This window comes from Capra hircus, chromosome 4, assembly GCF_001704415.2.
Source record: "Capra hircus breed San Clemente chromosome 4, ASM170441v1, whole genome shotgun sequence".
NCBI classification, from domain to species: Eukaryota; Metazoa; Chordata; class Mammalia; order Artiodactyla; family Bovidae; genus Capra; species Capra hircus.
The window spans coordinates 89,445,940-89,468,685 of NC_030811.1; the positions used below are offsets into that span (position 1 = coordinate 89,445,940).

The 22,746-nt window shown below is 43.2% G+C and overlaps 1 protein-coding gene across 2 annotated transcripts in view; it reads left to right on the forward strand.

Annotated features, from left to right (window-relative positions):
* The window catches only part of RAPGEF5 (Rap guanine nucleotide exchange factor 5), a 233,107-nt gene that overhangs the window by 22,750 nt on the left and 187,611 nt on the right, over window positions 1-22,746 (forward strand). For both annotated transcript variants that reach the window (XM_018047330.1, XM_018047329.1), the window contains exons 2-3: window positions 19,419-19,469; window positions 21,104-21,210. In XM_018047330.1, the coding sequence (XP_017902819.1) occupies window positions 19,419-19,469; window positions 21,104-21,210 (158 nt within the window). The remainder of the gene's footprint in view (window positions 1-19,418; window positions 19,470-21,103; window positions 21,211-22,746) is intronic.

Sequence of the window (22,746 nt, forward strand, 5' to 3'; positions counted from 1 at the left end):
ACGGGCTCAGGCTGAGTCGCTCCACTGGCATGTGGCGTCTTCCCGCGAGAGGGATCAAACCTGCATCCTCTGCGTTGGCAGGCAGGTTCTTTACCACTGAGCCCCCAGGCAAGCCCTCAAAAAAATTTGTTTTACACTGTCGTAAAATACATGAAATATGAAATTTACCATCTGAACTGTTGTTTCATTTTAGTTTCTATAATTTTCTTTATTTATTTTTGGCCGTGCTGGGTCTCCATTGCTGCACAGGCTTCCTCTGGTTGTGGCGAGCGGGGGCCTCTCTCTAGCTGTGGGGGCAGGCTTCTCACTGCGGTGGCTTCTGTTGTGGAGCACAGGCTCTAGGTGAGCGGGCTGCAGGAGCTGTGGCTCCTGGGCTCTAGAGCACGGCCTCAGTAGTTGAGGCATGTGGCTTCCCAGGTGGCTCAATGATAAAGAATCCCCGTGCCAATGCAGGAGTCACAAGAGCTGCAGGTTCCATCCCTGGGTTGAGAAGATCCCCTGGAGAAAGAAACGGTAGCCCACTCCAGTATTCTTGCCTGGAAAATTTCGCAGACAGAGGAGCCTAGCAGCCTACAGTCCACAGGGCTACAGAGTCAGACATGACTGAGCGACTGAGTACACACAGGCGGGCTTAGTTGCTCTGCAGGATGTGGGATCTTCCCGGGTCAAAGATCTAACCCATGTCTCCTGCATTGGCAGGCAGACTCTATACCACTGAGCCATCTGGGAAGCCCATCTTAACCACTTTTAAATAGACATTTCTATAGTGTTAAGCACACTCACATTACTATGCATCAAAACTCCAGAATCATACATGGGTTTGAAGTCAGAATGGTATAAGAGCTTTAATATAAGTCTGCTTTTACTCTAGGATTTTAATGATGTTTTAGTATTCTGAGTTTTTCTGTTCTTCAACCCGTGTTTTCTAATTCATGCTTCTGAAATATATAATAGAAATAGAAGGAAATCCTTGGTTACTTGCTCACTGCTATCCCCTCTCCGAATGTACTCCTTTCTTGAAAGTTCTTGGTCAACTCAGTTTCTCTTGTAATTGTTTTTTAAGGAGTCTTGATCTTTTATTTTAGGCTTCCCAGGTGGCGCTAGTAGTAAAGAACCTGCCTGCTAATGCAGGAGTCTTAAGAGACATACATTCGATCCCTGAGTTGAGAAGATCCCTTGGAGGAGGCAGGGCAACCCAGTCCAGTATTCTTGCTTGGAGAATCCCATGGACAGAGGAGCCTGGTGGGCCACAGTCCTGAGGGTCATAAAGAGATGGACACAACTGAAGCAACTTAGCCCAAAAGCACGCATGACCTTTTATTTCAAGAGACATGCGAAATTTCAGACTCAAAATGGTGTGGAAATAGTAATACTTTCTTCTGTGGGACTCATTCCCTGGAGAGGGGCATATCTCTTAGGAAAAATGGAAAGGTTTCAATCTTGTGTTCTTTTGCAAAGATTTTGGTCTAATTCAGTTTTATGTGCCATCCATATATGAGTTGTAAGATAGTTTTCATTCTGTCTTAGCAACTGCTTTACAAACTGCTCTCTTGGTGATTTAACCTTGCCTTCCGTGAAAGCTCTGCATGGAAGTTGTTAATGGAACATGTATGTAAAGGCTTTTAGAACTCCTTTTCCTCTTGCTGGTTGAGGATTTCATCCCAGCCCGCATGTTGAGGACTGGGTACTGACATTGTTTTGGATTGAACAAGAGAGTTGAGTTGTTGTCCAGGACTCAGGAAGGGGTGTGATGAGCTCGGAAGCCCATGAGGTCAGGACCAAAACTCACATTCTTGCTGATGTCTCTGATGAAGCCAATGTACTGTACATGAGGATCACAATTCATTAAAAAATTGATGTGCAGTTTGCATACCTGAGAGGAGTGAACACAGTGTCTGTTCTCTGGGACAGAGGAGGAAGCTAGATTTTACTAGAAATTGCATTGACCATGTAGCTTCATGCTGCTACTGCTACTGCTAAGTCACATCAGTGTCCAACTCTGTGCGACCCCATAGACGGCAGCCCACCAGGCTCCCGTCCCTGGGATTCTCCAGGCAAGAATACTGGAGTGGGTTGCCATTTCCTTCTCCAGTGCATGAAAGTGAAAAGTGAAAGTGAGGTCACTCAGTCTTGTCTGACTCTTAGCGACCCCATGGACTGTAGCCCACCAGGTTCCTTCGTCCATGGGATTCTCCTGGAGTGGGTTGCCGTTTCCTTCTCCAGGGGATCTTCCCGACCCAGGGATCGAACCCAGGTCTCCCGCATTGCAGGCAGACACTTTAACCTCTGAGCCACCTGGCTGTGTGTAGACAATTAAATTCAAACACTGTGAACCTCAAAATTATTGGCATTTGACTTTGGGGTATTTACTTCTTGCATCATTTCCTGTAGATGTTGTTAGCTCTGAGTATTCAGAGGTTGATGGCATGAGAAAGTGATCCTAAACACTTCAGGAAACTGACCACAAAACAGACACTGACCAAGCACTGATATTATTAGAATAGGAACTCTGGGCAGAGCCTGGTCTACATCCTGTACCACCAAGGGTCATTTCGAAATGGAAGGGCTGCCCCGTCTCTTCTCTCTGTGGGTTTCAGTCTCCCCACTGCAACCTCATTGTCTTCTGTTGTTTTTTCTCTTCATGGGTCTTGTTCAGCCTCCTGTCTCTTCAGGGAAGGCAGGGAGATTGTGAAGTGGACTCCATGGAGAAGAAAGAGGGGAAACAAATGAAAACATCTCTCCTTGTAGAATCTTTAATCTGTCATATCTTCTTGGCTCTTTACCTAGAGATTTATCTCCCTCTCGTGAACCCAAACACACTATATATTAGAGCTAATTTAAGCTTGGATTTCTTTCTGACCATAGACATTTTCTTAATCCTGTATGTGTAAAGAATCACTGTTTACATCTCTGTAACCTTTCTGTTTTAGGGTTAGAGGTGGAGGATGGTGATATAAGTAGAGGTTTTATATTTTTTAATTATAAAAGGAATATATTTAATACAGAAAAATTGAAATTTTGAAAAGATAAGAACAAATCTACCAGTAGCCAGTCCCACGAAGACCATTACTATTGGCATTTTGATATATTTTTTTCTATTTGTTTTTTATAAGTGCTGTTAAACTTGTATGTCTCTTTAGTTTTACTTGCTTTTTTAAAAAAACTTTTCACCAAAATACTTCACTGTATTACAAGTTCTTTACAATACTTTTAATGACTTCAGAATGTTTTGCTGGGTTCCTGGGTTGTTGGGGTGTAGGTCGAGGAGTCACAGAGCATGTTGAGTTTTTAGATAACCAAGGATTGTAAAACCCTTTCAAGTAGTAAAAAATACCCTAACAAAATGTCTCCTCCTTTGTCATTCATATATGTCAGTTAACTGCAGTCACCTACTTCTGGAATGTGGGGCACTTTATTAACTTTCATCTAGAAACAGTTGATCAATGTTAACGTACTTTGAAAGGAGCCTCTTAAAAAGTTAGGGTTGTGATTGACTATCTCAGCTCTGTCAAGTTAGAGAAGATATTGTTTGTTACCTGATTTTATCCAGGTATGAAGAGTCCAGTTGTAGGTGTTTAAAATGAAGTTTAAAAAAATGAACTTAATTAAAACTAAAAATTGAGAAAGTTCTAAAAATGAAACCCCTCATGAGGTACTCTCACCTCTCACAGTAATTACGCTTCAAGAAGAGGGGTGAACACAAAAAATTGGAGTTGTTTTGGATGTTACATAGCAGAGCACATGTAAATCAGTTTTTGAATGTCTTCCTCTTCGTGAAAAAATAGTAAAGAGAGGAGTCAAGATGTGTCCAGAAAGTTTGGAATGGTGATGGTTAGGTAGCTCTGGTATTTGGCCTTTTTCTTTTGTTCATCTTGGCCTTATAATGTCCCGCCTTTGGGGCCAAGGCTGCTGTCTGCTTGACCTCCCCTGCCAAGAGAGTAGGCAGCGACATCACTTCTGACCTTGATTAATAGATGCACTTAAAAGTCAGCGGGCCAGCAGGAGAGGCTTGGAGAAGTCACTGCAGCGCTTTAAGAGGAAGTGCTTAAGCTCTGGGACAGGCTTCTCAATTTACTGTTTTCTGTTAACACCAATAAATGTGCTTTAGATGGCAACAGATACCTATAAAAATAGATAAATTGAAAAAATTCCTTGGTCAGATGTGTTTGAGAAATGGAATTTATTTACTGCAGGAATTTTTCTTTTTAAATTTGTTTTTACTGGCTGTGCCAGGTCTTCATCGCGTGAGGGCTTTTGTTTAGTTGCGGCAAGCAGGGGCACTTGCTGCTGAACTCGGGCTTCTCACGCTGTGCCTTCTAATGTTGCAGAGCACAGGCTCCAGGGCATGCGGGCTTCCGTAGCTGTGGCTCCCAGACTCTTGAAACAGGAGCTCAGTAGCTGGAGCGCATGGGCTTAGTTGCTGTGTGATATGTGGGATCTTTTCACATCAGGGATTGAACCTGTGTCTCCTGAATTGGGTGGTGAGCGGCATTTACCGCTGAGCCACCAGGGAAGCTCTCCAGGAATTCTTGAACATTTTTAATTTGCTTAGGGACACTTTTCAGCTTTAAGAAGGGAGAATAAAGTAAGCGACGTCTTCAAAACTCTTTTTGCCCATTTAGTCCTTTTTTTAGGAGGACCTCTGTTAGTGTCTGGGCTTCCCTGGTGGCTCAGCTGGTAAAGAATCCTCCTGCAATGTGGGAGACCTGGGTTTGATCCCTGGGTTGGGAAGATCCCCTGGAGAAGGGAAAGGCTACCCACTCCAGTATTCTGGTCTAGAGAATTCCATGGACTATACAGTCCATGGGGTCACAAAGAGTCGGACACGACTGAGTGACTTTCACTGTTGATGTCTTGGTCTGAAAACACTTGTAACAGAAGCAGGATTTTGTATCTAGGTGGTGTGGATGAATGCTTTTCAGACTTGACCTTGATGTGATTCACCTGGTGGTCTCATTAAGCTTCATCTAACTGGGTGCATCTCGGATGGCCCCTGAGACTCTGCATCTCCCAGGAGCACCCGGGTGATGCCGCCGCTGCTGCTGCACAGACCATGTGGAGGAAGGAGCTAGTTAACTTCGGATTAGTAGCCGCTGAGCTGGGGCCCGAGAAAGACAAATACTTGCCAGGTGGTTTTAGTAGCCTTCTAGAAGGTTCCCTTCTGAGCCAAGTGAACTGATTAGAAGTTGCTGATGCCTCTTGTGCTGAAAGGGGGATTTCTAGAAGAAAACTAGAGAACCAGCTCTCCTTGAACTCCAGGACTGCCGAGTGAGCTGTGGGGTGTGTGCTCTGTGTCTCTTTCTGGCTGAAGGGATCACCGGTTCTGTTCACTGGGACTCTCACGGGCCTTTGTGTTAGAGTCGAATGTTGTGGGAGAGGAGGGAAACCATTTGAGGAAATACTCTGATGATTTGTTAGAGAGAAGAAAGGATGTCCAGACAGGTTAGATGAAATAATTTGGCGGGAAGACTAGAAAGGAGGGGATTCAGTGGAGGGAGCTGCTGTTGCTGCTCCTAAGTCACTTCAATCGTGTCTGACTCTGTGCGACCCCATATGTGGCAGCCCACCAGGCTCCCCCGTCCTTGGGATTCTCCAGGCAAGAGCGCTGGAGTGGGTTGCCATTTCCTTCTCCAATGCATGAACGTGAAAAGTGAAAGTAAAGTCGCTCAGTCGTGTCTGACTCTTTGAGACTGCATGGACTGCAGCCCACCAGGCTCCTCCGTCCAGGGGAGTTTCCAGGCAAGAGTACTGGAGTGGGGTGCCGTTGCCTTCACCACAGTGGAGGGAGAGCATCAGGGAATTGAAAGAGTAAGCGTACAGTCAGGGCAGGAAACTCGTCAGTGCTGATGCAGTGCAAGGCCCATTAGACTCCGCTCATTATGCACAGGGAACCTGGGGAGCAAATGACCATGTTTTGAACCTGCATGTGGTGGAATCTGCTGTGTCAGCACACTCAGAGAATTGATGGTAAGCGCGTCATCACTGGAACCAAGTTCCGATTCCGTAGTGTGGCTGTTAGAACATTTTGGGAGAGGAGAGGAAGTGACGGACCCTGAAGTGGCTGTGAAGTGGGCTTTCAGTAGCCCTCAGATGTAAAGAGGGCTTCCCCGATGGCACAGTGGTAAAGAACCCGCTTGCCCATGCAGGGGACGCAGGGTACATGGGTTCGATCCCTGGGTTGGGAAGATCCCCTCGTGTAGGCCATGGTGACCCACTCCAGTATTCTTGCCTGGGAAATTCCATGGACAGAGGAGCCTGGTGGGCTCTAGTCCATGGGGTCACAAAGAGTCAGACACAACTAAGCAACTAAGAGCACAAACAGATGTAAAGAAGACAAGTGAACCAGAGGAAGGGAGGACACGTGACTCAGGATGAAGTAAGTTTCACAAGCCTGTGGGACTCCAGTGCCAGCTCTTTAAGGGCTTGCAAAGTAGGTGAAGGCCACAAAGCTCACAGTTCTGTGTGCAATCGGAACCAGGCGAGGAGGAAGGCACAGGCCTGCTCCTCGTGGCGAATGGCAAGATGAGATGTCTCTGTTCTTTTTTTTTTTTCTGTTCTTATCTCCATCAAGAGAATGATATTTCAAACTGGAACTGCACGAGATAGGAGGCAGTGGAGTGCCCAGCTGCTTCAAGTCCCTTCTGGGAGCCAGAACAGTGACCTTGTGTGATTCTGAAAGTCCGCACGTAGGATCACAGCACCACAGTCTGTATGATTTGCCAGATTGTGGAGGATCTAAGTCATTGCCCTGCCATTAATGCAGATGTCGTGAATTTTATAAGTTGTGCATGTGACACTGTAAATCGTCAAGGTTAATATGAATCCTCTCAAGTCCTAAAGTGAGTTATTAACAGAGGTTTGGGAACGCTAAGGGAGATCAGTCATAGTGACCGGAGACGCAATAAGTTGAAAGTGAGTTACTAGATTTTCACTTCGCAATGTCCAGATCAGACTTCTCTTGAAAACTCTAGGTATAGTTCATTCACAGATGAACAGTGGCGGTGGCACATCGTTGTCATTGACAGAAGCCGGCGGAAATTCTGTACCCGTTTGGGAAGGGACCATGGTCCCAAGAACATGAGAAAAGTCGACTGATTCTGAGTTACTCCTCCAGACTCCCAAGTATGAGAAACAGGACCTCCCCTACATGGGTCAGGTGGATGAACGAGACAGCCTTTGTCCTAAAGGTGCTTGCTGTGGCAAGCCTGGGCATTGGCCTGTAGGAGAGTTTCCCTCCCCACAGACTTTCTCTTCTGACCATGAGGGACCTGGGCGAGAGGCAGAGAACTCTCTCAGAGCTGCCCTGGCCGGGCTTTGTCACGGGCACTCTGTCACGTCCTAGGAATTGTGGATGGAAAGGATACAGTCCTGTCCCTGGGTGAGTTTACCACTGAGGAGAGGGAGACCCACATTCATGTACATGATAATGATAATCACACTTGCAGAGCGCCCCCAGAGTAATAACGAATGCTTCCTGGGACTTCCCTGGGGACCCAGGATGAAGACTCCTCACTGCCAGTGCTTCCACCGCAAGGCGTTCAGTTTCGATCCCGCGGGCCACCCAGTGCAGGAAAAACAAAACAAAACATTAGTTTCCCTCTTAAAAAAAAATTAGTGAATGCTTGTTGAGCACGTATTACTTGAAGAGCACCTCTGTAAGCTCTTTAATATTATAAATCAGTGGTTCTCAGAGTATAGTCAGTCTATCAGCATCATCCTCTGGGAATCTGTTAGAAACGCAGATTCAGAACCTCACCCCAGACCTAAGACAGACAAAACCTCTAGAATGGAGCCCACCAGTCTGGTTTAATAAGGTGATTCTGATGCAAGCAATTTGACAACCACTATTTTAAGCCATTTAATCCTTACAACAACCTTATGAACAGATTTTATTTCTCCCATTTAAAGAGATGGAAACAGAGGCACAAAGAAGTTAAATGATTTGTCCACGGATGTAGAACTTTTAAGTGGTACAGATGGGCTTTGAATCTAAACAATGCGAATTCAGAGCTCTGCTCCTAACCATCAGGCAAGGCAGCATCCTAAGAAAATAAGGAGCAATACACAGAAGAAGGAGCCGTAAACTCCAAAAGGGGAAAAGATTTAAAGCAGTAAGACCAGATTTTTTTTGTTTCTTTGTTTGTTGACATTTAATGAGAATTAATTGTATGCAATGAATTATTTTAAACACTGTTGACATGTGTAAATATGAGTGGAACATAGACTCTATTTTAAGATTCTTGGACTTCCCTGGTGACTCAGATGGTTAAGCGTCTGTCTACAATGTGGGAGACCTGGGTTCGATCCCTGGGTCGGGAAGATCCCCTGGAGAAGGAAATGGCAATCCACTCCAGTACTATTGCCTGGAAAATCCCATGGACAGAGGAGCCTGGTAGGCTACAGCCCATGGGGTCGCAAAGAGTCTGACACGACTGAGCGACTTTACTTTACCTTTACCTTACCTTACAATGAATTAGGGACAATCCAAATGTAAGTATCAGGAATCTAAAGTGCTTTGAAGTAACCAAGACATTTTTACGGGGCAGGGGTTGAGGATTTGAGCATGGAAATACATTTTAACATAAACTGTTGTTCAGTCCCTCAGTCCTGTCTGACTCTTTGTGACCCCATGGACTACAGCATGCTAGGCTTTCCCTGTCCTTCACCATCTCCTTGAGTTTGCTCAAACTCATGTCCATTGAGTTGGTGATGCCATCCAACCAACTCGTCCTCTGTCATCCACTTCTCCTCTTGCCTTCAGTCTTTCCCAGCATCAAGTTCTTTTCAGGCTCTTAGCTTGTGGCTAAAGTATTGGAGCTTCAGCATCAGTCCTTCCAGTGAATATTCAGAATTGATTTCCTTTAGGATTGACTAGTTTGATGTCCTTGCAGTCCAAGGGACTCTCAAGAGTTTTCTCCAACACCATAGTTCAAAAGCATCAATTTTTCATTGTTCAGCCCTCTTTATGATCCTGCTCTCTCCATACATGACTACTGGAAAAACCATAGCTTTGACTAAACAGACCTTTGTCAATAATGTAATGTTTTTGCTTTTTAATATACAGTCTAGGGTTATCATAGTTTTTCTTCCAAGGAGAAAGCGTCTTTTAATTTCATGGCTACAGTCATCATCTGCGGTGATTTTGGAGCCCAAGAAAATAAAGTCTGTCACTGTTTCCCTTGTTTCTCCATCTATTTGCCATGAAGTGATGGGACTGGATGCCATGATCTTTGTTTTTTGAATGTTGAGTTTTTAAGCCAGCTTCTTCTCTCTCCTCTTTCACCTTCATCAAGAGGCTCTTTAGTTCTTGGTGGTGTCCTCTGCTTATCTGAGGTTATTGATATTTTTCCCAGCAATCTTGATTCCAGCTTGTGATTCATCCAGACTGGCATTTTGCCTGATGTACTCTGCATATAAGTTAAATAAGCTAGGTGACAGTATGCAGCCTTGATGTACTCCTTTCCCAATTTGGAACCAGTCTGTTGTTCCATGTCTGGTTCTATCTGTTACTTCTTAACATGCATACAGGTTTCTTGGAAGGCAGGTAAGGTGGTCTGGTATTCCCATCTCTTGAAGAATTTTCCACGTTTGTTGTGATCCACACAGTGAAAGGCTTTAGCATAATCAATGAAGCAGATGTTTTTCTGGAACTCTCTTGCTTTTTCTATGGTCCAGTGGATGTTGGCAATTTGATCTCTGGTTCCTCTGCCTTTTCTAAATCCAGCTTGAATCTGAGAGTTCTCTGTTCATGTACTGTTGAAGCCTAGCTTGGAGAATTTTGAGCATTACTTTGTTAGCATGTGAAAAGAGTGCAATGGTACAGTAGTTTGAACATTCCTTGGCACTGCCTTTTTTGGGATTGGAATGAAAACTGACCTTTTCCAGTCCTATGGCCACTGCTGAGCTTTCCAAATTTGCTGACATATTGAGTGCAGCACTTTGACAGCATCCTCTTTTAGGATTTGAAACAGCTCAGCTGGAATTCCATAAGCTAGTGAGAGCTCCACTAGCTTTGTTCGTAAGGATGCTTCCTATGGTCCCCTTGACTTTGCGCTCAAAAATGTCTGGCTCTAGGTGAGTGATCACACAGTTGTGGTTATCTGGGTCATGAAGATCTTTTTGGATAGTTCTTCTGTGTATTCTTACCACCTCTTCTTAGTATCTTCTGCCTCTGTTAGGTCCATACCATTTCTGTCCTTTATTGTGCCTGTCTTTGCATGAGATGTTCCCTTGATATCTCTAATTTTCTTGAAGACATCTCTAGTCTTCCCCATTCTATTGTTTTCCTCTATTTCTTTGCATTGTTCACTTAGGAAGGCTTTCTTGCCTCTCCTTGCTATTCTTTGGAACTCTGCATTCAGATGCTTATATCTTTCCTTTTCTCCTTTGCCTTTCGCTTCTCTTCTTTTCTCAGCTCTTTATAAGGCCTCCTCAGACAACCATAAACTGTATGGAAACAGCATAAACTGTATGGAAACTTAGATGAGAAGAAAGGGATTCCAGGCATAGAGGATATTGTGTGCAAGATTCAAATGTTTGAAACAAGGTGTATTCTGTATTACCATATAGATTGGTAATTCCTAGTTAAAAGTAGTTAGTGAAACTAATTGCTTTCTTTTGTTTGTTTTAGTCTTGAGAGCCAATAATTGTTTTGACCTATTTCTTGTGTTCATGTAATATGTCAGTGAAGGTGGAAATGTGTCTTAAACAATTTTGAAGGAAATAATCTTAAATGGCAGCAAAAGATTATTTGGTTCAAAATGAAAAGAATTCCTACTGATAACTGGTTACTGGAATATATTGCTAGGGAGATTACAGAGCTCCTCCTATTCTGTAAAATTTGATAATTTAGACCAGGATTGGTAAACTTTTCCTGTAGAAGGCCAGGTAAAAAATATTTTCGTCAGAAAAATGGCCAGAGGCTGGATGTGAACGTGGGACACAGCTGTGTCCCGGTAAGGCCGTGAGCCGAGCCTGGCAGCTGGGTTTGGCCCGCGGCCCCTGGTCCCTCCTGCCTCGGATCACTGAGACGAAGGCTGCGAATGGAGCCTGGAGACCTGCCTGTGTCCTTTCTGGCGCTGTATTTCTGAGGTGCTCTGTATGGCTTGGGTGAGTAATTGAAAAATAAAAACTCGATCTAGTTTCTAAGTCTTCCTTTTGCCAGAGGACTGTATCTTGTCACCTTTATTGTTTCTTGCAGCTTTCAAAAACTTTTGTACAAATTAACAAGGAACATTAAAGAGACTGGCTTATTTCCAGAGCTAACAAAGAGAAGATACCTATTGTAAGGTGTGTTTCTTTTGCACAGTTCTGACTTGGCAGTAGTATAGGAAAGGAAAAGTGAAAAAAAAAATGACCTCTTGAAGACTCCACACAAAGTAACTTATTGAAGTCTTTTCCACGGCAAAGAAATAATTGGCATTCAAGTGGATCTTTAAGTTTTAAAGCAAGCACATTTATTATTCGGTGTTTAAAAATATGCTCTGTATATGTTTATATGTTTCATATATGTGTGTGTGTTTGTGTGTGTGTGTGTTTCATATGCTACCACTTACAACAGAGTTGAGCAACTTGAGAAAGCAAGCTGGGAAGGATGGCAGAGATGGTGGGTTTCATAGGTTTTGAGGGGGTGACATCCTGCCTTATTCTTTGGCCTGGGAGTCTGGGTCACTGGGTTATATGGCAGTAGGAGGAAGTCATCACTGGCTGTCCGGCCTCTGCTGTACTCTGTAGAAGGTCCTAGATTGACAGAAGGTGGAAGTCCCTCTGGGGGTCTGCAAAGCTGGTTGAGGAGATAGGAGCTACATATGCAGATAGAGCCAGGAGACACATCAGTGACAAATACTGAGAGTGTTTAGTGAAAGAGATTGGTCACAGGAGGCTCAAGGCTTGGGTGAGCTTTACACAGAATTTGTGTGGATTGGAGGAAGGGCAGAATGTAGAAATAAAAAGATATACAGAGGTCAGAGGTCATGGCAAGGGCTTGGGCATGGAGGTAAGATTGCACACTGTTGGCAAAGTAAAAATCAGACCAGCTGTCTGGCTAGAGTGGGGAGTTTGCAGAAGAGACATGCAGCCAGGATTATGTGGACATTGAGAGACTGGCCACTTGGGTAAAGTCTTAGAATATTGTCTGTGAGTGCATAAAGAGCATAAACTGTTTTAAAATCAGCTTTACTTTTTAATAACGAAGTAGTATGTAAGGAGACGTTTTAGGGAGGCTAATCTGATCTGTGTGAAGGTGCCAGAGGCTGGAGTGGTCAGGGGGCAAGGAGGGTCATTCTGTTGGGCAGCCCAGGATGATGATGTTATGGAGAGAGCAACTTTTAGTACAGAAATAGAGGCTGTATTTTAAATATTTGAATGGTTTTTGAGGCTTTGTTTGTGGGGAGGAAAGAGGCTATTACTTAAACGTTTTTTATTTCACTTTGGAATAATTTCAGACTCAAACATATAAATATTACAGACCAAGCCTTGTAACCATTACCCAGCTTCCCCAAATGTTAACATTTTATGGAACCACAGTGTGCTTGTCAATACCATCATTGACACTCAAGTAGCTCAAATATAGACCTCATTCACTTCCTGCCAGCTGACCTGCTAAGGGCCTTATCCTTGTTCCAGGCTGGCACTCAGGATCGGATTGTCTTTCCTTGTCAGTTTCCTTTGTTCTCCTCCAATCCAGGATAGATGCTCTGTTTTTCTTGGTCTTTCCTTACCTTGACAATTTTTGCAGAGTACAAGCTAGTTATATTGAAGAATATCCCTCAGCTTGGAGTTGTGTGATGCTTTCTCATTAAATTATGGTATGCATTTTGACAAAAAATACCCTGAAAGTGCCTTTCTCAGGGTATCATATTATTAATAGCAGGCAAGTGATGTCAAGTCTCATGATTGGAGATCATTTTTATCACTTAGTTAAGATGGATCTGCTAAGCTCCCCTGAAAAGTTACTATTCTTTCCTCTATTCCTTAATAGCTTGTGGGGAAACACTTTGAAACTGTGCAGATGCCCTACATCTCAGTCATACTAGTGTCTCTCATTTTGGCACCCATTAATGATTCTTGCCTGCAACACTTAGTACTGTGTTCTTTGCCTGCTTGTGATATTCTTTGCCTCTTCTCGTTGCATTTAGTAATTGAAAGAATTCTGTAAGGAAGAGCTGTTTCCCCACTGTGCCCTCTGCCCCATGTTTGTTTATTCAGTGATTCAGATCAGTCTGGACTCCTGGGTATTTATCCTACTGGTAGAATAATACTTCCATTGTTTTGTGCTCGAGTCCTAGATAGGGCAGGTGGGAGCTTCTTCACACTGGCTGCTGAGAAAGGGGTTCATTTTGGAGTCCAGGTGTGACTGGGGGGTTGGTGTTACTGCAGGTAGGGAAATCAGTGGCCAGTGGAGATAAGTAAGCTGCCAATTTAACTGCTGACCCCAAATCTTTAGTGACCTGCTTCCTAAACTCTAAAGGCTTTTCAAAGCTTGTATTAACCAAGGAAGCCCACCCTGTAGGCAGTTATGCTGTTGTTTGTACATGCAATGAAAAGAAAGATACCTTCCCAAGGAATGAAAAAAATCAAGTTGATGACATTCTGGGGTTTGTTTCCATGATACCTATTGTATATATTTTCCCAGAAGCTGCTGGTTCCTGCCGATTTATCTCCCTAGGCAGGCAAGATTGTGAAATATTTATAAGTATTCCTAAGCCCCACTTTAATTTTCTCCTTTGGCTTTTAAGCGGGGCAAACATGTTTATACTAGAAGAGAATCCTTCAATAGTGGGAAATGTAAATTAAGTCTAGTGCTACGGATGCCATTAAAGGGGGATGTCCTTTCAGAAGGTGTGTAGGTAGGGTGCCGCTCTGCAGGCGTGAGGCACCTTGGCTTAGGGCTGTGTCTGGGATGGGGCGGATAGAAAACACACACCGCAAGAACAGGTGCAGGGTGCGATTTACGGAAACACTGACTCTTTGTTCTACACAAACCAGAGTCAGAAGCTCAGACACAGACCCCAGGGCTGTTGTTTGGACGGCCTGCACCTCTGCTGTGTTTAGATCTCCGGTGGGCATGTGAGGCAGAAGATGGTTGAGGAGTGCACCGAGCTTCATAGTGGAGGTGGGTGATGAGAGCTGCATATCACCGAGTTCAACTGCTGTTTATTTTAGTTTTTCTCAAACCAGAGTGCATTCAAGCTACCCTGAGGAGCTTGGGAAACACCCATTCAGGCTGCGCTCCTATAGATTCTAATTCTGTGGCCCTGAGCTCCTGATTATTTCTTCAGGTTCCCTGATGGTTCTAATTTGCATCCAGGGTTAAGTGCCTCTGGATCTAGCAGAGACATCTATCTCTGACATCTTCATGCAGCCATATGTGCTTGCTTGTCACGTGATTCTTAAATTGGCATATTCTGCGTTATAAATGTATGGGAAAATAACGACAGACAGGCTTGACTTGGGTGAACTTGGGTGAACTTCTTAAGCTCTTCAAGTCCAGCTTTATCATCTACAAAATGAGATTAATAACACCTCATAGTTTTTCCAAAGTTAAGCAGTGTGTTGCATGTAAAATAATTAGTACAATCTCTAGCACACAATACAAACACATTTATTGTTTAGTAACATGCAGCTGTTACAGTAGAATGGTGACTTTGGCATCAGTCAAAATTTTCTTCCAGCCCTGGCTGTATAACTTTCCAGTTCTGGGACCTTAAGTGAGTTCCCTAATTTCTCTGACCCTCAGGGCTCTTGTCTATAGATGTATGAACAGGTGGGTACAGTTCCTAGTGTGGGAAAGGGCTTAAGCACAAAGGTGGTGCTCAGTAAGTACTTCTGCCACCTTCCCTCTCTGTCTGTGTTCTTATTATATCACAAGGCAGTGGAAAAATCTAATTTTGAGGACATCATTGACTTTGGTTTGGCTAGCCTGTGTGGAGAAGATGCTGTTAAAAATGGCCTTTGTGGCTGTAACTGACTTTGGGAGCATGACCCTTGGACCCCTGAGGGCTGGTTGGGCCTGAACTGGGACCAGAGTCTGCAGATAGAGTTGGGGTGCCCTGCCCTGCACTTCCATGTCAGTACTTGGCTCGTGTCTCCAGCTTGCATTATGCTGAACTTGTGATGGCCTTGTCCTTCTTAAGCCAGCATCCAGCCTGGGGGGATTCTGTCCTTATTTACCTTAATGAAGCTTTGCTTGAGATGCAAGGGTATGCTGGGACTTAAAAGGACCCCCACCCCAGGTATTGGAACTCTATGCACAGCCTCTGTTATTGTAGTCTCTAGTCTCCTAACTCATGCACCCTCTAGTTGCTTATGGAACTTTTGACTTCTAAGTATACTTACCCGTTTTAACATCTTCATTTCTACTTTGTCAGCCAGAATGGGTAGAGGACAGTGGCTGAAGATGACAGAAGTTGTGTTGTGAGCTGAAGTCTTAACTTATCAACACCTTTGGTAGTTCTTGTTGATTCCTGTTTTTAATAGAGCAGGTCATACTTCTGTGGTGGTTGAAGTGATTCAGTCTTTTTCTTTTCATTTCTCTCTCCCCTTGTAGCCTAAGTTTTTTAATTCAATCCAAGAAGAACATTAAGACATGTCCTTTAAGAGCTGATTAAAAAATTTTCATTAAGTCCAGTGATGCTAAAATGTTTAATTTAGACCCAGCCTCATAGACTATTGTAGTTTAACTTTAGTGAGCACTTTTAAAAAAATGGAAATAATACATGATTGATTTCCAGTTATCCTTCTGAGTTATGCCATTTTTTCCCCTGGAAGTTCATTTGTGAATATTAGAGGGTTGCAATTTTCTAACACATGTCTAAAATATGAGATTTACATGGAATCATTTAGGGAATAATTTTCTATGGTTCATTAAATTGGAAAGGAGAAGAATTTGAATTAAAGTCTAATTTCATTTGTATTGTTATAGTCTTCTCTCTATGGTCTGTATAAAGTCCTGTGTAAAAGACTCATTTCATGTAGCTTAAGTAATTCTAGGAAATTGGAGATAAAGGGGAGAAAAGAATCATCTCACCTGGGCATTCTATTTGCGATATCATGGTGAGAACCACTGAGAAGAGGACACTTCATCAATTGGACCAGCCACCCAAGATTATAGAGAAAATTGATGGGAAATTGGGAAAAGAAGAAAGAGACCTCTTATGGGTTTAAAGTGTTCTTTAGATCCTGTCTTTCAGTAAATTGATTTCTAAGTTAGAGGATGGTATCTTATTCACATGTCTGTTTCTGGAGCTCCCATGTTGCCAGAATAGGAGCTCAATAGGTGCTTCATAAGGAGTGTAAGGAAAGTTAGTCGCCACAGGAGTGGTGAGATGAAGCTCAGAAATGCTGAGAGGAGAAACAAAACGGAGGGAGTCCAGGATGGAATGGAAACAGCTGAGTACTGGATATCATGGAAAGAGGGTTGAGCGGAGAAGGCGCATCGTCAGTGTTGCTTGCGCTGCTCTTCCAGGGAAGGGCTGAGGGGGGAAAGTTTGTGAGGTGCTTTACAGCAGTGATTCTCAGAGTCCTGTAAGTTGGCCCCTGGCATTCTCCCAGTTAAATTCCATGACAGTCCTCTCTCAAGGTCTGTGAAAAATGGGCTGATGGATGGTCAGTTCCTCCATGTTCTTTTTTAATAAGTCTTTGGCACTTGCAATTTTTAGTCATAAAGTGGTCTCAAAACAAACGAAAAAAAAGGACAGGCTTATGGTAGTTATTTTTAGTTGAACAAATCAGTCCTTTCTGGCACTGTTTGAGAGCTGCTGTCTGGAGCGTTTAGGAAACAGCTCCCTGGGGACGAGTCGAGAGCAGGCTTCTGAGGCGCTTCTGACAACAAATCTAGGTATTGTGTGCTGTCAAAGGCAGTTCCTGATCGATTCCCTGTGGGCTGGGAGCTCATCTAACACTGCTGTCTAGTTGGCATGGAAGGATCCCATGGCTTTATTGACTCACCTTACCAATCATTTGTAACAAGCCACCCACAGGGGAAGTTTCTGTGAAATGGAATTGTGCAAGTATAACACTAGTGTCAATACAGCCAGATTGGGGCTGGCAGCAGAGAGAGAGGAAGCCGTTTGCTTTCTTTTGTGAAAGTGCCCCCACCTAATTCTTCAGAGCTTGTTTCTACCTGGAAGCCTTCTTTCTAACTGGATTATGTGACGTAGTTGCTTTTCTGAGCTAGTTTAGGCAATTAGATGAGTAATAAAGATCGTCAGTTATGGCCTGCCATATTGACTTTTAAAAGGCTGTTTAGGGGGAAAAAATCACTTATCATGATGATTCATCTTCAAATTATAAATCTGGTGTAGATGCAAGTTTTACACTGTTCAGTATTTCAGTAAGTGAGTACAAATGCCTAGGCTCAGATGACAAAAGGCCTAGGAAGGGCCTGTTGAGAATGTGTATAGACTAGACCAGAAGGGGTGAGTGGATATTTTAATACACGATAATTAAAAATGGCCTGTCTGGGGCTTCCCTGAGTGGTTCAGTGCTAAAGAATCCACTTACTAATGCAGAAGACACAGGTTTGATCCCTGGTATGCGGGAAGATCCCATATACCCCGAAGCAACTAAGCCTGTGCTCTAGAGCCCGGGAGCCGCAACTACTGAACCGTGCACACCCTAGAGCTTCCGTTCTGCAACAAGAGAAGCCACTGAAATGAGAAACCCACGCACACAACTAAACAGTAGCCCCCGCTTGCTGCAGCTAGAGAAAAACCCTCACAACAATGAAGAACGAGCACGGCCCAAAATAAATAAATCATTCTTTAAAAAATTAAAAATGGCCTATCTTAAACAATTTCTGGATTGTTGGGCAGCACCCACTCGATGGACATGAGTTTGAGCAATCTCCAGGAACTGGTGATGGACAGGGAACCCTGGTGGGCTGCAGTCCATGGGGTCGCAGAGAGTCGGACATGTCTAAGCCACTGAACTGAACTGACTGAAACGATTTCTAAGGTGGAGGGTGGGGAGCCATTGCAAGTCTTTGGCAGAGTACCAGCTGACACTTCTGGATATAGAGTCCATATATTTATTTCAGTTTAATTAGAAGATAAGTAATATGGGAGCTGTGTGGCGTGGGCCAGAGGGAAAATGGAAATTCTGCCACAAAGTCTGATAGAAGGTTCAGAGGCTGGAAGGCCCTGAGTGGCAGGGAATGTTTTGTAAGTGAGTCTAAGAAGTGGAGGCGGCAGACAAAAAACTATGGGATCTCAAAAGATAGCAAGCTTCAGAATAGAAGTGTAAAGAACTTTTAAACATAGGGTTGGAAGCTCAGTAAATGTTCGTTTCTCTGTTCTTTTTCCTAAACCGCAACAGGAAAACATAATAGTTTTCTATTGTGCTTAAACACATGTGGGTGATGGTGCCGCTTACTGGATTGTTAGGTAGGAAAAATTAGCTCCTACAATTCAAATCATTCAGCAAATACTCAATTGATACAGAGATATAAATAATCTGTAATAATAGAAAAATTCAACACTTTTGTGCACAGCTGTGTGCTAAAGCCTGTGAAAGCAAAGGCGGATAAGCTGCCAGCTCTCCCTCAAGGAGCTTATGGATTAGTTGGGCCAATGCGCGTGTGGAAGGACAGACAGTAAGGCAGAGCACCCGGGAGCTGCCCCAGAACTAGTCAGAAACAAGGAGCTCCAAAGAGGGACAAATCCCAGTGGAGGGGGACAGAGCCTCACCCAGCAGGTGACTGCACAGACCTGGGCTTCACTGGGGTTCAGGGCCGTGTCAGGGAAGGTGAGGGCTTTCTGATGTGGAGAAGGGTATGAGCAGAGGCAGGTATGTGTTGTAGGTTTTCCTGATAAGTGGATTTCATGTTGAATCACAGAAGCCACGTGAGGAGGTAGAGGGAGAATACTAGAAGTCTGCTGGAGGCCAACTCTGGTGGGCCCAGAAGGGCAGGCAGGGGTTTTTCATTGACTCCTATAAGCAAGGAGAGACCCACCCTCAGTTGAGGGGGCTACACAGGGACTTTTGTCCACTTGAGGTTTGCAGGATGGCCTGAGAGGGTGTGACGGGAGCCTGGGGAAATCCATTGAGAGGCTGAAACAGCAGTCCAGGGGTGCACGGATGAGAGCTGAAATTAGATGAAAGGCGAAATGGAAGGGAAAGGAGAAGTGGTATCAAAATCATGTTGAGAATAAAGCGACATAGACACAAACATCCGTTGTTCTGTTGCAGTTTTTAAAGCTGTGGAAGCCATTCCGATAGAATATCCTGTCCCATTGGAGTGAATGTTGACCAGATACTTACCTCGAATGAGAATAAGGATGTTAATCCTCTGTGGCCATTGACATTTTTTGGCTCGGACAATTGCTGGAGTTCCCACGGTTGCATGTATTGTGTCCTTAATGGTACAGTGGTACCAAAAAACTGGTTCTAATTTTTCCCTTTTCTTTCCTTCCAAATAGACTCTATCAAGAAGAATTTCCAATCCATACCTCGAACATACTCCATCCCAGGTATGATTCTTTTCTGCCTTACTGCATTTGTGAGACAGTAGTTCACAAATCCTGGTGTAGTACTTGCTAGTTAGAAATCTGCCCTTTGCTCCTGATCACGCTGTCTCCTTCACGTGGAATGACATGGCCAAAGGTGTTTGGAATGTTCTGATAACTGTCATGCAGAAAGATGTTCACTAAATAATTAAAAAAAAATTCCCCCATTTTCCAAGTCCTTTACATGAATGTGTTATGAATATGGTAGAGTTCGTATATAATAGAAATATTTTCTATTTGCTGAATGATAGAAATGCTGTATTTAAAAAACAGGGGATGTTTTACTCTGAAAACTGTGTGAAAAGGGGGATTATTTATAGGTATCTAATAGTAGAATATCCCCCGATACTCACTGAGACAAGGTGGGGCTGCCTTCATTGTGTTGTTAAAAAATCAGCTGACAGGGTTGTGTATTTTAGAAAGACAGGAGACTGTGAGCTTTGTGAGGATAGAACCTTTGGTCTTGTCCACTGCTGTGTCCCCAGCACCCAGAGTGGGGCTGATCGCTGCTCCGTGTTTTTGAATGACTGAGTGAATGAACTAGTCAGGACTACTCAGGTAGTACTTTCTGTTGTCTGGCTTAAGTGTTGTTTTCTTTTTAATGGGTTTAGCGTGTTAAAAATAAAATCATTTCCTGTCTTTCTCATCTTCTCATTAGGTTGTGTTTAGGAGGTGATACTATGAAAATTAAGGGAGTATAAGGATGGGATTAAAGTGTTCAGGATTAAGTTATAGTCAATATATTATCATTTGTTTGCCTTGGGAAAAGATAAAAATATTCTGTCAAAACTGTGTGGGTGCAAAAAGAGTTCAGCAAGAAACAAGTGAGCAGATGTAAGCATGCACCCTCAATATATCTTCCTTTTCATGAGCCTTTACTCAGGAAGAGAGTTCGTTTCATTTCCTTTGTGAGGCAACATTGCCCTGTGGATGAAGTAGCCAGTTACAGAGAAAGGAGGTAGTTTATAAAGTGGGACATAGACCTCTCCAGATCTAAGGGATACCCTCCTTTATCCTCCAAGAATCAGAGATGCATACAGGCAAATCAGAAGACTAAAAAAAGAAGTTATATGAAAATTTTATCTGCTAGATGCAGTCATGAAGTAGATGAACCCAGGATGCTTGGAATTAACTATGAACTCTGCAGTTGAGTGAGGCTTAAAAGCAAAGCAGACAGCAGCCTGCTATCAAATTATATCATGGTGCGAGACGCTCACTAGATAGGAGAAAACTTAATTTTCCCATCTTCCAAGATGTTTATATGTTTGCTGTATTGATAGAAACACTGTATATAAAGAAAAAAAAACAAACGGGTATTTTGCCCTGGAAATTTTGTGTAAAAGGAAATTATTTACAGTTAAAGCAATTTAGCATTTGGAAAGTAGTTATTATAGCCTAATAGCCTAAATGGTCCAATAGCAAAAACAACTAGAATAGGTAGTTACATAGCTATTATCTTAGCTATGTATGGTAAGATACAAGTGTTTTAAGCTTAGGGACTTGGCCATAATTGTTCTGTGTAGTGTGTCATCGGCAGCTCATAAATTGTCACTTTATTGTTCTGCATTCTCAGTGAATCTTTTGTCTTTTCTATATAGATTTATGGGGAGAATTCTTCTTGTGCAGGAAGAGCGTTGCGGAATATTATCATCGTTCAGGCAGCTGACCTGATAAAGGACAGAGCGAACCTCAAGGGGTTTTATAGGTAACACAGTTTCCTAACACCCTGTCAGAAATTCTCCTTGAGGGAAAAAAAAAAAAAAAAATTGAAAATGTGTTAAAGTCATAACCTTGATCACAGACAGACGGGCTATTATGAGGAGTAGGAGGGTTGCTGGGTTTGAAGTGTCTGCTTGGGAGATTGGCGGTGACTTCTCTCTTAATTAACGAGCCGCGTGTTGGACAGCTGGACTCCTGGTCTGAAGAGCAGGCGAGGAATGCTCAGCTGCAGGTGTGCACGGGCTCCTGAGAGTCTGCTCTGCTTCCTCAAAGACGTGATGTTATATAATGTTTTTATTGGGCGTGTGCTGTGTTGGGCCTCCTGTAAATACAGGTCCCTTCTATCAGAGCTATGTGAGGGTCCTTTGGAGGTCCCTGGGGGAGAGGGCCACTACTCTTGACTCTCTAGGTGCGAGTGAGCTGCCCCTTCAGGAGCTTCGGGGTGGGGAGGGACAGGTGGGCGCAGGGATGGCACTTCTTTGCCTTGGCAGGTGAATAAGGGTGGAGGTGTTAGAGTAAACGGATGGGCATATGGTCCGCTTAAAGTACATCTGGGTCAAGAAGATGGTCATGGAGAAAGTTCAGGGCACATGTCTTCATTTCATGGAGCCATTTAAAGAAATAACAAAAGTGAATGCCCAGCTTTTTGTGAATATTTTTCCAAGTAAAGGTATTAAACCACAGCAAACAATACTAAAACTACAAAAATAAACAGAGAAAGAACCACTATCGTTTATTATCCTTATTTGTTCTTACAGAAATGAGATTACAATACCATGAAGAATAGGAAAGAATACTCAGAACAAATGATGCCAAAAAAAACTAGGAAAGATTCTCAGAATAAAGACGTTTCTTTGAGTTAACTAAGTTTAGCTTTATCACCATCTCCTTATGGTATTTTCTTTTTTTTCCACTTGCCACAGATGGGAAAAATTTCATCATGGCCTAGATTTGGGGGGAGAGTGCTTCCTAACTTGTTTGAGTAAGAAGATCCCCCATTTTCTATTGAGGCATAGTTTACATACAGTAAAATGCACAAATCTAAGGGTACAGCTGGATGAATGTTTAATTATTACACATACCTATATGACTGTTACCTACAGCAAGATCTAGGAGGTTTTCACACCCCAGATGATGTCTTCGTGTCCCATCCCTATCAGTAACTGTCCCACGCTGACAACTTGTTTCTTTCTTTTTTTTTTTTTTTACTTTATTTTACTTTACAATACTGTATTGGTTTTGCCATACATTGACATAAATCCACCACGGGTATACGTGCGTTCCCAAACATGAACCCTCCTCCCACCTCCCTCCCCATAACATCTCTCTAGATCACTTGTTTCTAATCAAAAACTTGGCGGGATCTGTAATCTTAGGCACCACTGAGCAACTACATATGGAGATGAGAGAACTACAATGAATTAGCACTTCAAAATCCCATGTTTAATTAATCTTACTAGTATTTATGTAGGTTTTGACACCTTCCACATAGGTTAGACATGATTTATTCTGTTGAGAAACA